At 31.2% G+C, this 17,544-nt stretch overlaps 1 protein-coding gene across 1 annotated transcript in view; it reads left to right on the forward strand.

Moving 5' to 3' along the window:
- The first annotated feature begins 266 nt into the window (after positions 1–266).
- LOC112018637 (probable LRR receptor-like serine/threonine-protein kinase At3g47570) overlaps positions 267–17,544 on the forward strand; it is a 23,038-nt gene continuing 5,760 nt past the window's right edge. The window contains exons 1-3 of the mRNA XM_065761467.1: positions 267–428; positions 700–761; positions 943–1,013. Coding sequence (XP_065617539.1) covers positions 267–428; positions 700–761; positions 943–1,013 — 295 coding nt within the window. The remainder of the gene's footprint in view (positions 429–699; positions 762–942; positions 1,014–17,544) is intronic.

Consider the following 17,544-nt stretch of genomic DNA (forward strand, 5'->3'; position numbering starts at 1 on the left):
TTTGCAATTCCAAAATCTGCTACATGAGCCTCGAAATCAAAGTTAAGTAAAATGTTATTGGACTTGACATCACTTCCAATCTACATCTTAGTGCTTTATATCAAATAGAATGCTTGATGTATATATATAAAATTCTGATTTTTGTTTTTGAACTCACTATCTTTGTGGAGGCTGCCAAACTTTGCTGTGACGATTAAGATTTTCTGTTCAGTGTCATTACTCTTATTCACACTTTATTCTTTCAATGATTTCTATTAACTTATAAGATGGTCTACAAAAGACCATTTCATGAATTCCCATACACATTCTTCTATCTTCCTGTTAAAAAGTTAGCATTCTGTCAAGACCTTCAAGTTCATGCACGTATAACCTATGGGGACTACTTCCTAGTTTTTGGTGTGAGCCATGGTTTTGTTAAAGGGAGATTGGTTTGTGAAAATTTGTTGTAAGCATGACTTGATTCAAAAAATTAGATAGACTAATAAGGTGAAAACAAGAAACTTGGTTTGTAGCTTTTAAAGTTGATATGAATAGAGCTTATGATTGACTTAGCTAGGACTTCATTTCGGTTGTGTTGGAAAAATTGAATTGTAGTTGTCATTAAATCAACTTGATTTAGCAGTGCATCTGTACAGTTTCTTATCAGATTCCATTGAATGGTTCACTGGTTAAAATTCTTTTCCCTTAATGTGGCTTAAGGTAAGGGGTCCGCTTTCACCTTTATCCTTTGTCTATGGCCTTATTGGAGTGACAATTTCAAGGTATTATTAAAGGAGTATGGATTGCAAGAAATCTGGACCTAATTTCTCATCTCGTGTTTGCAGATGATTGCATTGTTTTTGTGAGGCACTAATGATATGCAAGATAATGTTTTGAAAAGTTAGTGGTATTGTGACCTTTCTGGAAAGATTGTAATTTTGACAAATCTGATGTGTTTTTTAGTCCTAACACTCCTGAGCAAGGTATAAACCTTGTGTTAGCTCTTTTTAAGGTGAAAAAAGTTGATGGACTTGGTAAGTATTTGGGTCTAACTTAGATACAGGTCAGAAAAAGACATCATTTCCTGATTTTTTTTTTTTTTTTTTTTTCATTTTGTTCTTTATATAGACTTGGTATTGATCATACATTAGATCTGATTTGTGGAACTAACATTTAATATTCTCCGCAAAAGCAGAATTGGACTGTTACTTATCCATTGTGATTGAGCTGCGTTTTATTGTTTATTGGTAGAATGCTTGTGATTATAAAGTGAAAATTTAAGAAAATTTGATAGTACAATAAAGGACAGCAATGAAAGAGATTTCTTGATTGAATTTTCAGCCTTTCAACTATATACATCCTGGAAAAGATAAAAGCTGGGAGGCTGAGAATTTAAGTATATGGGAAATTGGAGTATAAAGTTTGTGGGGATGTCCATTGTGAATAAATTTGTATTGGGAAAAGTACTTATGAAATTTAAACAAGAAAAACAATCCAATCTAGAACTAGTACAGGAGAAAGATATATGTTTTCTAAAATTATAAATCACATTAATTAATCCCTTGCATCCACTAGAGTCATGTCCTTGACTATGTGGGGGCTATTTTTTAGGTCATTGTGGGAGAAGTTGAGCAAGATTGATGAGGTTGAGAGTTACTTTCCAGAAAGTTCTGTATGACATATTTGAGTATCTTGTAGATTAATAATTTAAGGGTTACCCTTTATCTTTACTCATCCAAATAAAGGGTAAGTTATGAGATGGATACATAAAGTTATGAAGTTCCTTGCTATTTACAACTTTTTTCTTGTGACGTCGAAATAATTTTTTTTACAAGAAGGTCTGCAGAGAATTTATCTTCTTAGATCATATTCATAGATACTTATGTTGTGTTTGGTTGATGGTGTTAGATTGGCTCCTTAAGATTAAGTATGCAATGGACTTGATCAGTATGTTATGGGGTTGCTATGACATGGTAGATCATGTTGAATTTGTTGTTCTTTGCCTCTGGCATGTAAGCTTCTTGTGCCTGAATGGGATGATTTGAAAACCTTCAGTTTATCTTATGTTGGCCGGAAGAATTTTTGAAGAATGACTCAAGAACTTTTCTTTTTCTATTTAACTTTTGGAAAGTTTGAGGACTTTCTTATAAATGAAAATATTTGCTCAAGGTGGTGCCTTAGGCCAATGGCCTTTGGACATAATAATTTAAGGGTTACCCTTTATCTTTACTCATCCAAATAAAGGGTAAGTTATGAGATGGATACATAAAGTTATGAAGTTCCTTGCTATTTACAACTTTTTTCTTGTGACGTCGAAATAATTTTTTTTACAAGAAGGTCTGCAGAGAATTTATCTTCTTAGATCATATTCATAGATACTTATGTTGTGTTTGGTTGATGGTGTTAGATTGGCTCCTTAAGATTAAGTATGCAATGGACTTGATCAGTATGTTATGGGGTTGCTATGACATGGTAGATCATGTTGAATTTGTTGTTCTTTGCCTCTGGCATGTAAGCTTCTTGTGCCTGAATGGGATGATTTGAAAACCTTCAGTTTATCTTATGTTGGCCGGAAGAATTTTTGAAGAATGACTCAAGAACTTTTCTTTTTCTATTTAACTTTTGGAAAGTTTGAGGACTTTCTTATAAATGAAAATATTTGCTCAAGGTGGTGCCTTAGGCCAATGGCCTTTGGACTAGTGGCATCTCTTCTAAGAATGGGAGTGGTGGGTTATGTCATTGGTCTGCAACCCATATATGTATGAGTTGCTTACCTAATCAAAACAATTAAAAATGGTATTTTAGATAATTTCTTCTTAGCTTGTCTTTGTCCTCTAAAGGTCATGTCTTATTTTGCCAACTTTGATTTTGCTGATCTTTAAATAATAAAATGCAGTGATGTTTCTGATAATATTTCTTGAGTAATATCAAGGCAATTAGTTGGCCTAAGTCATTATAATGGTGCTGACTTATGGTCATGGAAAATAACCTGCAATAAAATTAGTGCTTTGGGATATTTATATTAAGCCTTTTTAGACAATTTGGGAGAATTTATTGAAGAGAATGTAACATAGTATTTCTGGTACTTTGCATTCAATGCATCAAGCTTCTTTAAGTAAAAATCTTTTGTTGGGAACTTGTTTTGTTTATGTAAATTATTTGGGCAGTGAAATCTTTTGGCAATGAACTTGTTTTGTTTGCTAGCAATTGTTTGGGAACTGTTGAGTGTTGGCAATTGTTTTGGGCAAGAATTACATATTTAGCAAGGAAAAAAAAAAAACATCTATAACTACGTTTTAAAAAATATGGCTATAGAAAAACCCAATGTAGGGGGCTTTAGGCGCGTTTTAAATGCAGCCCAAAGCAGGTTTATAGCCATGTTTTTTACAAAACGTAGCTATAAGTCTTAGCCTATAAGAGGTGGAAAAATGCAGCTATAGGGGGTGGAAAAACGTAGCTAGAGGGGGACCTGTAGCCACGTTTAACCCCATAGGGGGCTATTGTCGCGCAGTAAAAGCCTTGTTTGTAAACTCAGATATAGAAACGCAACTATAGCCTATAGCTGCGTTTTTAGAGTCTATAGTGGCGTTTTTTGTAGTGTGGCTAAATGCTAAGGACATCACAATTTCATTTTGTTTCTAGGATTCTTTATTTTGGAATGAAAATTTTAAATGCATAATAAAAGGAATTCAATTTTTTTTAAGTGAAATACTAATAAATCTTCATTAAATTAATAATAATCAAAATTTTGGATTTTATATACAAAAATAATACTAACGTATAGCGCCCCAGATAATCCTTCAAAAACATTTGACTATAGTTACATTTCCCATAAATTTTTTATTTTGAAATTTGAACTTAAATATGCTTCCCTTTGTATGCCCCTTAGGTGCTTCTAATGTGTATATAGATCCTTACGATATATTCCAGACAAGAGGTTACTTTAATTTGTCCAAAAGTACTTATCAAAATTTTTTATTTATTTTTTCAATAGTATTATCTGTTTTATCATTCCGTTGTCAACTCTTTCTACTATATATACCCATTTCAATCTATTGATGTCTTAAATGTCAGAATTCTTTCTTGATTCCTTTATATTTATGTAAGCTATTTAGATTTTAATAGTTGAATGATCTGCACCATCATTGTGGTTTACTATAGATTACAAAGGTAATGATATTAAGTTTTTTCCCCTCCCATGCTTCAGATGAAAATGAAGTTGGATGTTTGTTGACAAAGCTTTCAGACGATCTGATATGTGAAATTGGGAAGCGGCTTATAATTTATGCTGATTATATCCGATTGCACTCAACTTATAAGTCTTTGCAATCCATGCTACTAAAGCTGCCTAGCCATTACCTTAGCCAAGTTCCATAGTTAATGATTCCAAGTGACAATATAAATGAAACCCATTGTAGAGTTTTCAGCATTTTAGAAAATAAGATGTATAACTTGGAAATTCCAGAATTGAGAGGAAAGTTGTTACGAGGATCCTCATATGGTTGGGTACTAATGGTTGATGGGTATCCAGAATTGAATCTAATTAATCCACTCACACCAATGTGGACCTCCAAAAATGGAGACCACACGCCCTGAATACATACAATATATTTTCATACGGAACTGAAGGTAGTGTTGTCGTCGAGCCTTACTTCCAATGAGTGCATGGCCATGGCCATCTTTGGTGAGTTTTCAAAACTAGCTTTCTGTAAATATGGAGACAAGAAATGGACTCTTATTGATGCGAAACGTCAATATGTTGAACAAGATATTATTTCCCATGAGGGAAAATTCTACGTTTCATATACTGATGGAGAAATTTGGGTTGGTGACCATACTTCCCTGCCAAAGATGACACGGTTTGCACCATCTCTTCCAAGGAATTTCCCCCTATGATTCAACTTGGTGAGGATGACATCTAGTGAATTTTTTATGGTTGGAAAGATTCACCAATGGGATAAATTTACTCTCCCCGTGTTGTCTTCATTCTACAAAACGGTTGCCTTTGAGGTTTATAAATTCGATCAAAGAGACTTGAAATGGAAGGAGGTAAAGAACATAAGAGATAACGTATTCCTTTTGTGTATGAGTAACTCCCTTTCTCTTTCAACTTAAGAGTTTTGTTGGATGTAAGGCCAATTGTATATATTTTACCGATGATTATATTGAAGCCCAAAGTGAGGGCATTCAAGGTGGCCATGACATGGGCGTGTACAACATGGGCAATGGGAGCGTTGAACCATTTCGTGGATATGCAAGTGACACAAACTTGGTTTGGCCACCACCAATTTGGGCCTTTCCTAATCCTCATCCTTAAAGGACAAGCCTTATTTTTCATGGAATGTACTTCACAATAAAGTTTAAAGGACCATAGTTTTTTTTTTTTTTAATTTTTTTTTATTATTTTATTTTTTTAAGTAAAAACTTAGCTAGAAGGAAAATTTTTTGAAAGAGTGGCTGGGGTTCTTCCAGCCAAACTGTATCTTGTACTTGTTGTCATAATCATTTTATTGCTACTTAGTCTGAATAATGTTGTGAAATTTATACATCTTGGACAAAAAAATAGCATCTTTGCTCCCATGCAACAAGCAATTTTAGGTAGTGTTTGGTTGGTGTGATTTGTGGGGAGGAGAAAATATAGGAATTTGTGCATTTGGTTGGAGAGGGGAGGAGGGAGTATTTTGGTGAAGTCTTCTCTCAAGGCCTACCATTTGGGTGTAAATGTTCTTCCAGAATAGGAAACAATGGTGAGGAGGAATAGAGGTTTGATAGGAATTTACCCATGTGCCTTGCCCTCCCTCGTAATGCTTCTTTCTTCTTCTTCTTTTTTTCTTTTTCAAATGTTAAATATCTAGTTTCTTTTTTCCTTAAAATTTTTGTCTTTTTTTTTTTTTTTTTAATTTTTAAAATTTTTTTATAGAATATTAATTTTTTTTAATGTAATAGGGGCACGTGAGTAATTTTATATAATTTACATTTAGGGCAAGTTTAATAGATTGTAATAGACACTATAATGTAATAATTATTCCTATGATTAGCAATTATTCCTATGATTAGCTATTCTTTAGCTTGGTTATGATTTTATTACAAGGAATAGTCATTTCTTATGAATAGTTATTCTTCAAAATGAGAAATAATTATTCTTCTTTAACAGTATTGTATTAACTATTTCTTAGCAAGTGCAATAATTTCAAAACTTAATATATTTCCAAATAAACAAACTTTTCTTATACATCTAACAATTATAAAAATAAAAAATCATAAAAAATAACACATATCTCTTAAATTTAAAAAATAACAATTTTTAAAGAGATATAATTGTATGAGTAAAATATTTCCTAAAGTAAATCTAAAGTTTAAGTTAAAATGTTTTCATTCCATTGTCTTCAAGATTCTATTATTATGTTGTTACCAAACAAATGAATAGGAATAAGTATTATATTATAGCATATTGTATTCTTTGTAATCCCTATTCCTATGTAATTACTGTTACCGTTTACCAAATGTGCCCTTACTTTTTTCTCATATTTCTTCTCAATCAATCAAAAATATTTTCCATATTCACTTTTCCTGGTTTTCCATCCTACAACAAAACACTCATAAAAAGAAAGTAACAATCCATTTGTTTTTATGTAAAATAATTTTCAGGAAATTTTTTTTCTCATTTTCAAGTATTTGTTTGCAAGTAGAATATGGTCAAACTTGTAAAATATTTTTTGTTGACTGTAAAATACTTTAAAAATGTCTTCGGCCATTGGTCTCGTGACCGAAGACATCACTTTAGTGACTAGGTATCTGGAGACTCTGCTTTGGCAACCTATGTTGGTGGTTTGGTGATAATCAATGACAGTAGTTTGATGGTCGGAGACATTGCACCAACAATTGGTGTCAATGGTCTGGTGGCCAGAGATGCCATGCCATAACCGATGCCGGAGGTTCGGTAACTGAAGACGTCATTTTGTTGACCGGTTTTGGTGGTCTGATTACTAGAGATACCACTCTGATAGTAAATGTTGGCAGTCCAGTCGCCGAAGCCACTACTCTGATTGTTGATTCTAGCGGTCCAATTACTAGACCTTCGACACTAGTGGCTTCTGTGTTGAGCCATTGATTTTTGTGATTTGCTTGAAAAAAATTGCTTGTCATACCAAATACTTGAAAATGTTATAATTGTAAAATATTTTATATTTGAAAATATTTTCATTGAAAACAACCAGAGCATAAATCTCTTCTATCACCTACTTTTTCATCCCCAACAATTTTCTGTCCGCCACTTTTCTATCCTCTAACCAAACAAAGCATTAAGATGCCATCTAGATTTCCATCAAATGAAACTGAAATTTCCACCTTCCTTGTAACTCAAGAAATTATTGGTGAACTTCTCTAATACAAACTTTTCCATTGTACTTTGTAGACTATAACTAATGACAAAAATAATCAGTAATAGTGTTGCCACAATAGATGTGCCTTTTTCATTTATTTTCTTAAGCATTAAATGCTACAAGTAAATTCAAAATAGCTAAAAGCACAAAATAGAGCATCAGATGGGAATGCTCTAAGCACTTAATGATGTTGTTTTACCTTTTCTTGTGTTTAAGTTCTTTCAAACATTCACATCCTATGAGCTAAAAAATTTAGTATTTAACACTTCAAAAATCTATTTTAAGTATTTATCTACTTTAACATTTCACATAAGGCCCTATATCTCATCTTACAACACATAAAATAACATAAACAACCTAGTAAAATAATATAGAGCAACCATCACAAAAACCCATAGTTACCAGTGACCACCACTAACCACAACAACCACTGCAAAATAATTTTTTTTTAAAAAAAAATAAAAAAATAAAAAACCTTACAAACACCCGAAAAAAATCTAAACTCGATAACCCACTGCGTCAACCAAGACCCATGACACACAACCACCACACAAACACAACCCAAACAAACCTAGGCCCATACCCACAATGAAAACAATGAACTTCCATCTTTTGGTTTGGGTTCTCATTGGATTTGGGTTTCTATATATCGGTGAGATCTCAGCTTCTCGGTTAATTTCCAGTGTATTGCAATATAGGAGATGAAAACGATGGGGTTGAAGGCTTTGCCAATCTCCATAACCCATAGCCACTTCTTACATTGATCTGCACCTTAGAGGCATCAATGGCAAGGCCTGAGAGAGACTACAAGAGAGACGAATGCATGAGAGGGATAAAAGAGAGCAGTACTAGCAAACAAGAGATAGAGAATGCGAATCAAGGAGAAAGAGGAGAGAGAGAGAGAGAGAATTGAAAATAATAGAATGAAAGTAGGAATGTGCTGTAGTGAATTACTACTAGTAGCAGTTTAATGCAGCACATAACCAATTTTTTTTAAGCACATTAAAGATATTAAGAGCAAGGTTAGAGCAGTAGATCAAAGTGAAGAAGCAAGTGATGCAACAAGTGAAGTGGTGCTGCAACAGTGAAGTGAAGTGCTAGTGGAGTGAAGCAGAATGAAGCAAGTGACAATGTTATGCATAAAATGACATGAGAAGCTATGTGACTTGTAGTTTAGTCTTTATTAGTTATTTATGTTCACACGTGGGTGATACACATGTTATAATTGATGTAACTAGCTACCTTGCGCATAGTTTGGAAATTAGTTTTCTTCCTTCTGTTTTTTTTTTTTTTTTTTTTGAAGAGTCTTCCTTCTGTTAGTATATATATGTAGGATCTTTGTACAATTTGTCAATTTCGTACAATTTCAATTCCATTCAATTCAGTAATAAGCTCTCTCTCTCTCTCTCTCTCTCTCTCTCTCTCTCAGAGACTTCGTAGCACACTTTTCTTCTTCCTGTTATTCTCTATTTGCCCTTCTTACAAAATGAGATGTAGAAGATTTTTTGATGCTTGGTTTCCTAAAATAGCTATCAGTTTTAACAACCAACATCAAAGAAAAATAAATGATAATATCAAATTAAAATGCCTTAAAATAAAATTCACAATATTTATTGAAATTTTATAAAATTAATCTATGTTGTAAACAGTTATTTAAAAAAAAAAAATATATATATATAACTAAAAAAAAAAAAAAAAGAAGCTGAAAATGGATAGGAAAATTTAGGGTACTTGTCAGAAAATATTGGATTTTTTTATTGCAAAAATATTGGATTATTAAAACACAATTAAATATGGATCACTAAAAAGCTTTGGAACAAAGTAAAAGTTTCTTTTTTTTTTTTTGAATCCAAAGTACTAAAGTTTCATGGTCAAGTCAAGCCGTATAATAAACAGTGAGGTAGGTCCGTATTGTAACTCACACTTTAAAATGCTAGATGCCAAAGATCTTTGTCGAATTTTGTTTAGCAAAAGGAGACCCCGTCTATTCTAATTTCTTCAAGGAGACCCCGTCTATTCACACGTTGCTTTGCTCTGGTTGTTATACTCCTAAGTCCTATCCTTTAGAAAAATAAATTACCCAAAAGAGACGTAAACATCGCCACACGTTTTGCTTTATTGAACGACTTCAAGTCTCCAACAAAAAAGAAATAATGAATAGTATCGTTCAATAAACTAAGGAAAAAGTATATAAGAAGAAAATGTAATTCAACGATAGATTTGTTAAAATTCGCTTTCAATAAAAAATATTAAGTAAGGTTATAATCTAAGACCACAACTTTACTCAATATCATTCACATTACTATATATTTTAAAAATCTAAAAATTAAATTGCATTTTCTTTACGCTCTTAATATACATATCAAATTTTGTGCCAATTGGATATTATTTACTATATGATCTATAAGTTTACATTTTATGTATAATTTTAAACTACAAAAACTTGCAATTTAAACAATTTATTGATGACATAGTTACTGATTTTTAATTTTATAGAAATTTTGCAAGTATGAAGGATATAAGAAGAAAATGTAATCTAACGGTAGATTTGTTAAAATTCCCCTCCAATAAAAAGATATTAAGTAAGGTTATAGTCTTAAATTACAACAAATTTTGTAACTAAACTTTGTCCATAAACTAAAGAAATTTCTTATAAACAAAAAAAAAATATATATATATATATATATTAAAATAACTGTTTACAACATAGATTAATTTTATAAGATTTCAATAAATATTGTGAATTTTATTTTAAGGCATTTTAATTTGATATTATCATTTATTTTTCTTTGATGTTGGTTGTTAAAACTGATAGTTATTTTAGGAAACCAAGCATCAAAAAAGCTTCTACATCTCATTTTGTAAGAAGGGCAAATAGAGAATAACAGGAAGAAGAAAAGTGTGCTACGAAGTCTCTGAGAGAGAGAGGGAGAGAGAGAGAGAGAGCTTATTACTGAATTGAATTGAAATTGTACGAAATTGACAAATTGTACAAAGATCCTACATATATATACTAACAGAAGGAAGACTCTTCAAAAAAAAAAAAAAAAAACAGAAGGAAGAANAAAAAAAAAAAAAAAAAACTGAGTGGTCACTGGTTGAAACCATGTTAGTGATCGCTTTTCAAATTTTTGATACATTTTCAGTTTTCATTTTTTTTTTTTTTTGCACATTCTTTTTAATAAATTTCAGGAATTTCAATATATTTTTTTTCATATTTTACTTTAAATACAATATATTCCCAATATGTGTCTAAATTCTGAACCATATTTTATGATATTAGATTTGTTTTATGATTATTATTATTATTATTATTATTATTTAAATTAATAGTTATAACATGAAATAAGAATATATTAAAATCTTAGATGTCTCCATTTGAAACACAATATGTGACAAATTGATAGTCGATTTACCGACTTTTAATGTTTTAACGATATTTTAATCTGTGATTATGTCTCTCTCTCAAATTCAATACATAAAATTTAAAATAATTTGGTTCAATTATTTATCCGATATATACTTTATAAAAAGAATAAGATATTCATCTAAAAAAGAAAATAAAGCAAAGAAACAGAATATGTACTTTATAAAAAGCACACTATACTTTATGATTAAGAATTCGGATTCAATTATTTACCTAATATGTACGTTATGAAAAGAACTGATTTAGATGGTTCACTAACTATGGTTGTTGCATAAGTAAGATTCTAGACGTTTTATGGCTTTATGAAAATCATCGGTAACAATAATTTTTTTTTTTAGATTGTTAGTTTTATAATTGCTTAAACACATGTTGATGTTTGGCATTATGTGCTCAGGCGTTGCCTGCATACATACAAATTTTTTTGATAAATTCCCACATACATACTAGCCAGCAATTAAATGCATTCCATGCCACATGTCACAACCAAGCTCTATCACATAGAAATGAATTCCACCCACAGGCTGTTATTGAGTACTCTAGGAATATACTCATTCTCCCTCACAAAGAAATGAATTCATCCACCATGGGGCTCACCCTTATGTAAAAGAGAGAGAGTATACTCTCGTAGCACCCCATAAATTTCTGTCATGCTACTATAATAACACTACGCCGCATCAGTAGTAACTTGTCATCATCTTAGGCCATGTCAACACGTGCTAGTATGCATTGTGAACAGCCATGATTATTGCATTGATTGGCATATTTGATTGTTGCGTTGATTGACAACATTGATTGTTTAATTTTTGTAGGGACAATTATTTATTCACATTATACTGTCAAAGATTTACATTGTAGACATTAAAATAAGATTTATATTGTAAACAAAACAAATGTATACAATATTGCAAAAACTGTACAATATTGTACACATTTGCATAAAAGTGTACAACTTTGTATACATTTATTTAGTCTATAATGTAAATTTTACATTGATAATGCAATGTAAATTAATTATTTTCCTTTTACTAGTGAGCAATTGTTTCCATTTGGGGCACTTTTCCACTTGATTTTCAAGAGAATTCTAGATTTGAGGTCGGATTCACATTTGAAAGTCCCAAATGGACTACATTACATATCCTTCAACTTCAGGGACCTGCACTAGCATCTCTGGCATGTTCTCCTAACAACATTTAAAGCCACAATAGTTGATCTAGCACCCTTGATCAAACAAGCCCTGTCCTTTCTTCAAATTCCAGCGACGAAGCTCCCTACACACTAGTACACTTGTTGTGATTTGTACTTGTGTACTAATAGTTTTAGACTACTTCTATACATATAGGCCTCCCCTATCTCTCTAAGTATATATTATATATATAGGCTTCCTCCATACATTAGATTGTGATCGAATAATATATTATCAGTTTCAACAAGGTTAAAATTAAACAAAAATGAAGAGAGATGAAAAATTGGAATTATTATTTTTCAATACTTAATATTTACGTTAAAGTTAAGTAAAACATGTGACAAAGTATTTATTGGTAGAGTATAGAATAAAGTAGAAAAAGTGGGACAGAAGATTTGGACTCCAAGTCTTTAGTTTGTTTTGGTCCAAGGCTTCGTGAATCGTATGGAACTAGCTTTATTGAACTGAAACTTTGCATGTAGAAGAAGTCAAGGCGAGGAAAAGCATGCAACTTTTCCTCTTTAATTGGAAAATCACGTCCGTTTTTCCATCTGAGGGCTACAGTACTTTATTTTAGATTGTTCAATTGATAGGAGACTAGGATAAAGTTCAATAATGTAAACACAAGTTAGCTTTATCATATTCCTTCTTTTGACGAAGTAAACCCATACACATGGACGTTTGATTAAAAGAAAAAGAAAAGCATAACTTGTCGGAGACTCTGAGGTGACTATCAAATCTGGGAAGTAATATATGGTTATTTTCCACCAAGGAAAAAAAAAGTTTAGTTATAACCAACATATATCGCTCTATGAATCTACACAAGTGGTCTTAGAATTTCACGAAAACATATAATATACAATAAAAGTTGGGTTTAAAAATTAAAAGTTATGCCTGCATCAAGTGGCTATTTTCTCTTCGTGACAATTGGTTAAATTATTATTAATTAGGTTAGTTTACTTTAGATAAAAATTTATTCGTTAAGTTTAAAGAAATTTGAAATGCTACTTCAACTATAGTTTAGGTTGGGCAAAATTCTATTAGCTAAGTTTTGAGAAATTTAAAATTTATTTGAAAATTAATATAATTTGTATTTTGGTAATGAAATCTACTAACAACAAACTGTATTATAGTGTTTTTAAAATATATTTTTCTTTTATATAGAATTTTTAATTAGTCTGTGCATTGACTAGATTACTAATCTCTAACCACGTCCAGCATGCACAAGGTGTGAGTCATGGATTATGCGTAAAGGTTGAAAAAGTAGTTCAAGAAAAAAAAAATCATTATGTTTGTATGCTAGTCACGACTTGATAGGTTATGAGTGAGAAATTCTTTCATGCTCTGGGAGTAATGCTCCCTCCCCTCACATGAGAGGTAAGCCCCATGGTAGGACCCACACGTGGGACCCACCTCTCATGTGAGAGGAGAGAGCATTGCTCTTGGAGCACCTAAGTTTTTTCCATTGTGAGGAGGTCACAATAGCCTTTATTAGGTAGCCCTCATCCTAATCTGTCCCATGCCACGAGTGGGCATGAAGGTCGCAAGGTCACGTGAATAGCTTTAACCAAGGTTTGACCAAGCTCAAATACTTTCTACTCAAATACATTTTAGGCAAAAAATACACATTAAAATATATAGAAGAAAAATTTTGTCACAACTAATCTAATAAAAATAGGGACTTAACATTAGAATAAAATTTAAATGTAATTAAAGTATATATATTTAAATAATTACGTTTAAAATTTTGAGTCTTTAATACATTCATTGATATTGTGAAAGCTTGAAGAAAGAACACGCAATACTTTCTTAGATGAAATAGAAACTAAACTATTAGTTTATGATAGTAAATCTTAAATCCCCAACAAGTCCCTTGAATTTACAACATGATAATTTTTTGGAATCCACTCAAGAAAGAAATAAACAAAGTCTAAATTTTATTAATTGGAAAATTGAATTGCCTTTGAAGACAACAATGCATTTAAATAGTACAAAGAAAACTTATGGCACCTAGGAAAAGAAACAAAACTTTAATTTGACAAAGCAACATTAAAAGCCCCAAAAAACCAACAAAATGAATGCCCTAAACCTAAAATAATAAAAATTACCAAAATTAATAAAATACAAAAATTAAATGGCTGATTATGCTCTCTCTCTCTCTCACACACACACACACAAGAACTTGTGGGACGGTTGTTTATTGCCTTAATTCATTATAAACAAAATGACATGTATCCTTATCATATGTAATGTACATGACTCACTTAAAATGATTTTATACAATCACTTAATTATGGTTGGATGAGTCATATATGTTGCACATGACAAGAATACATGCCAATGATCTTCTTATTATTGGTAGTAACCTAAGACTACAACCAAGTTTATAGGCTAAATTAAAAAAAAAAAATATATATATATATATATTCATTGTAATTTATGAAATATTAAAATACTTTATTCATACTGATTAATAAAATAGCAATCGCATGACGGCATCCAATAGTAATGGACAATAAGCACAACATTTAAGAGTATCAATAACTTTTTTGTAACCAACAAAGGTGAACGGACACAGCAGTTAAGGCTCAAATGGGGCTAACCTGTAGAAAGACTACATAAACCACCTTCCCAAGACAGACAGAAGTACGACAACTATTATGTCACTCATTCTATATTCATTATACTATATACCAAGTATTTGACTTAACCGTCGAAAGCCCTTGGCCAGTATACTTTTGTGTCATTACACTAGAGTTCTTTTTCTTATTGTAGGTTTCATTGGTCTTTCAACGCTAAACAAGGAACTCAACTGATGATCTTTGGTATCATCACATATGTTATCAATTCATTCAAACTTTAAAATACTATCCGTTACAATCTAACAAACACTCAAAACATAAAATATCTTTTCAACTAAAATTCTATATATGTAAAAGCTCAATCATTGAAGTATACACTAAAAACTTTACTTACCAATGGTTACCATATATGTAAGATACCATATAACAATGGGCACAATATGCATAAATAATAATACCATTCATCTGTATTATATAGTTATTAAACATAGATTGGATGTTAATTTGGTATAAGAGTCGGGTAATNTGATTTTGGTGGGTTTTCTATGATGTAGGTTCAACTGGTCTCTCTCTCTTTTTTGAAAAAAAAAAAGAAGAAGAAGAAGAAGAAGAAGATTAAAAAGTTAAAGGGAAAAGTTAATGACCCCCCTTAAGGCATTGGTTTATGATTTTTTAGGAAATTATATAGTTATTAAACATAGATTGGATGTTAATTTGGTATAAGAGTCGGGTAATTGGGTAATTACTAGTTCACCTAGTGGGTTATCAGTTGAACCATATAGTTAAATAAAAATTAAATAAATATACAAATAAGTTTGAAAAGTCATAAAATAAATATGAAAATTAAAAAAGATGCATGCCTAAATTACTAATTAAAATTAAGTCTAAAACACAAGCCACCTAATATAATTCAAACTTAAGGTTTCACCAATAACAAATTAACAACACTAGAAAATATAAAATTAAAGAATTCCATAAAATTGTAGCCAAGTTTTTGCCAAATAAAATCTAATTACATTATATTTCATTATTTCTTAAAATTATAGCAATAAAAGTATATCTCAAACGCCAAAGTCATACTATGCGTATTCTATATTTCACTTGTTGCTCTAAGTTCAGAAAAAAAAAATTTATATATATATATATATATATACACACGGCAATGAATACTAAAGGTAATTTTATTCAAAACTGGATGGGTAATATCAACTCATTCGGGTTGCATAGGTTGCAGAAAAACTATGGGATTTCTTTTCAGTTTTACGGGGTCTATTTCATAAATGGTCCAGTCAAGAAATAAGATCAACTAAGGTACTGGTTCACTGGCTTACTGGTCTGACTAGTCGAATTAGGTCGGGCTTAATAACTATTTGAAGTCATAAAGACGTTATCACAATGTGCAATAATGTATCAACTATCTAATAATTGAACAAAATTGTATCTTTACTATCATCTATAAATTTAAATATGTTGTCAAAGTCAAGATCATAATTGATTGTATAGTTTCTTTTTTTCTTCATTGATCCCACCAAATAGGGAAAATTATTGAATATTTTGGGAGTACTATAAATGTGTATTCTCTCCTTTTACATGAATTGTGAGTCCCACCATAAACTTAATTAATGGGACCTACAAGAGAAATTATTGTGTACTCTCAGAATATCATAAATGCGTACTCCCTCCTCTCACATGAATGGTGGGTCTTACTATGAATTTAATTAGTAAGATCTACCATTGAGGGAGTATGCATTTATGGTACTCCGGGAATACCTAATATTTTTTCAACCTTACAGTTATGTGAGAAGGGGGAGTACACATTTATAGTATTTCGAGAATACTTAATAATTACCCAACAAACAGTACATGCCAAAAGAGTCAATACCATACTAGAAGCTGTACCGGTTTGGCTAGCGGTACGATATATTTCGGATACAAATACCGGTGTACTGTTTTTGGTTTACCGCTATTTTTTATATTTAGAAATATATATATATATATATATGTGTGTGTGTATGTGTGTGTATATATATATATATATTATAATAAATATAAAAGTTTACCATAAAACATTTTCTCAATTTAGAACTAATTATTCATAGTTTTAGATTTTAGCATCAATTAAAAGAGGAAAAAAACAAAAACAAAAATACAGTATAAAAAATAGAAAGCTTAAAAGTTATCATTACATACTAAGAAAACAAATAATACTAATAAATTAATACAAATAAGTTACACCGGTATTGTCTGAAATTGGCCGGTATGGCTGGTACAGCCAGTATTTAAACCGGTACGAAACGTTGATGTTTCGATACCGGTATACATGCCGGTAAAATACATACCGGCCGGTACGGTATTGAGTATCTTGGTACATGCATGGTGATTGATCCTAATCTCTATTGAAAATTTTAACTTAACCACAGGAGAAAAATAAAAGAGGCGTGGAAATGAATGTAAGAAACCGATGTGGGCCATGAACTATGTTGCTTGTAACATGCATCTTTCTTTTCAGCAAAAAAAAGAAAAAAAAAATGTTGATTTAGTCATCCTCTTCTTTTTCTTCGTAATTCAACAACAGTAGATATCTCCATGTATAAAAACATCATCCAGCCACACTTGTTTGATACAATAGTAGTTGGCCTCACATATCAACCGACAGATAGAAACTCATGGAGATTTATTCCTTTTTCGCCTTTTTTGTGTTGTTGTTGGTGCACTGTTTAATGGCTAGCACAGCTGTGGCAGAAAGGACCAACATCACCACAGACAAATCAGCTCTTCTTGCTCTCAAAGACCATATCACTGATGACCCTTACATAAAAATTAATCCATACTATATATAAGAGGATCCCTCCCTTTCAACTAGACTATTTATGGTTCAAAAATATTCTCATTAATAAAGAGTAACTTCATTGAGAAATAGGTCATAAATGTCAAATAACAAATTTTATTTTCAATTTAAAAAGAGGTACTCCTAAATTTATGATTTTTTTT

Source organism: Quercus suber, unplaced genomic scaffold, assembly GCF_002906115.3.
Source record: "Quercus suber isolate HL8 unplaced genomic scaffold, Cork oak 2.0 scaffold_415, whole genome shotgun sequence".
In the NCBI taxonomy this organism is placed as follows: Eukaryota; Viridiplantae; Streptophyta; class Magnoliopsida; order Fagales; family Fagaceae; genus Quercus; species Quercus suber.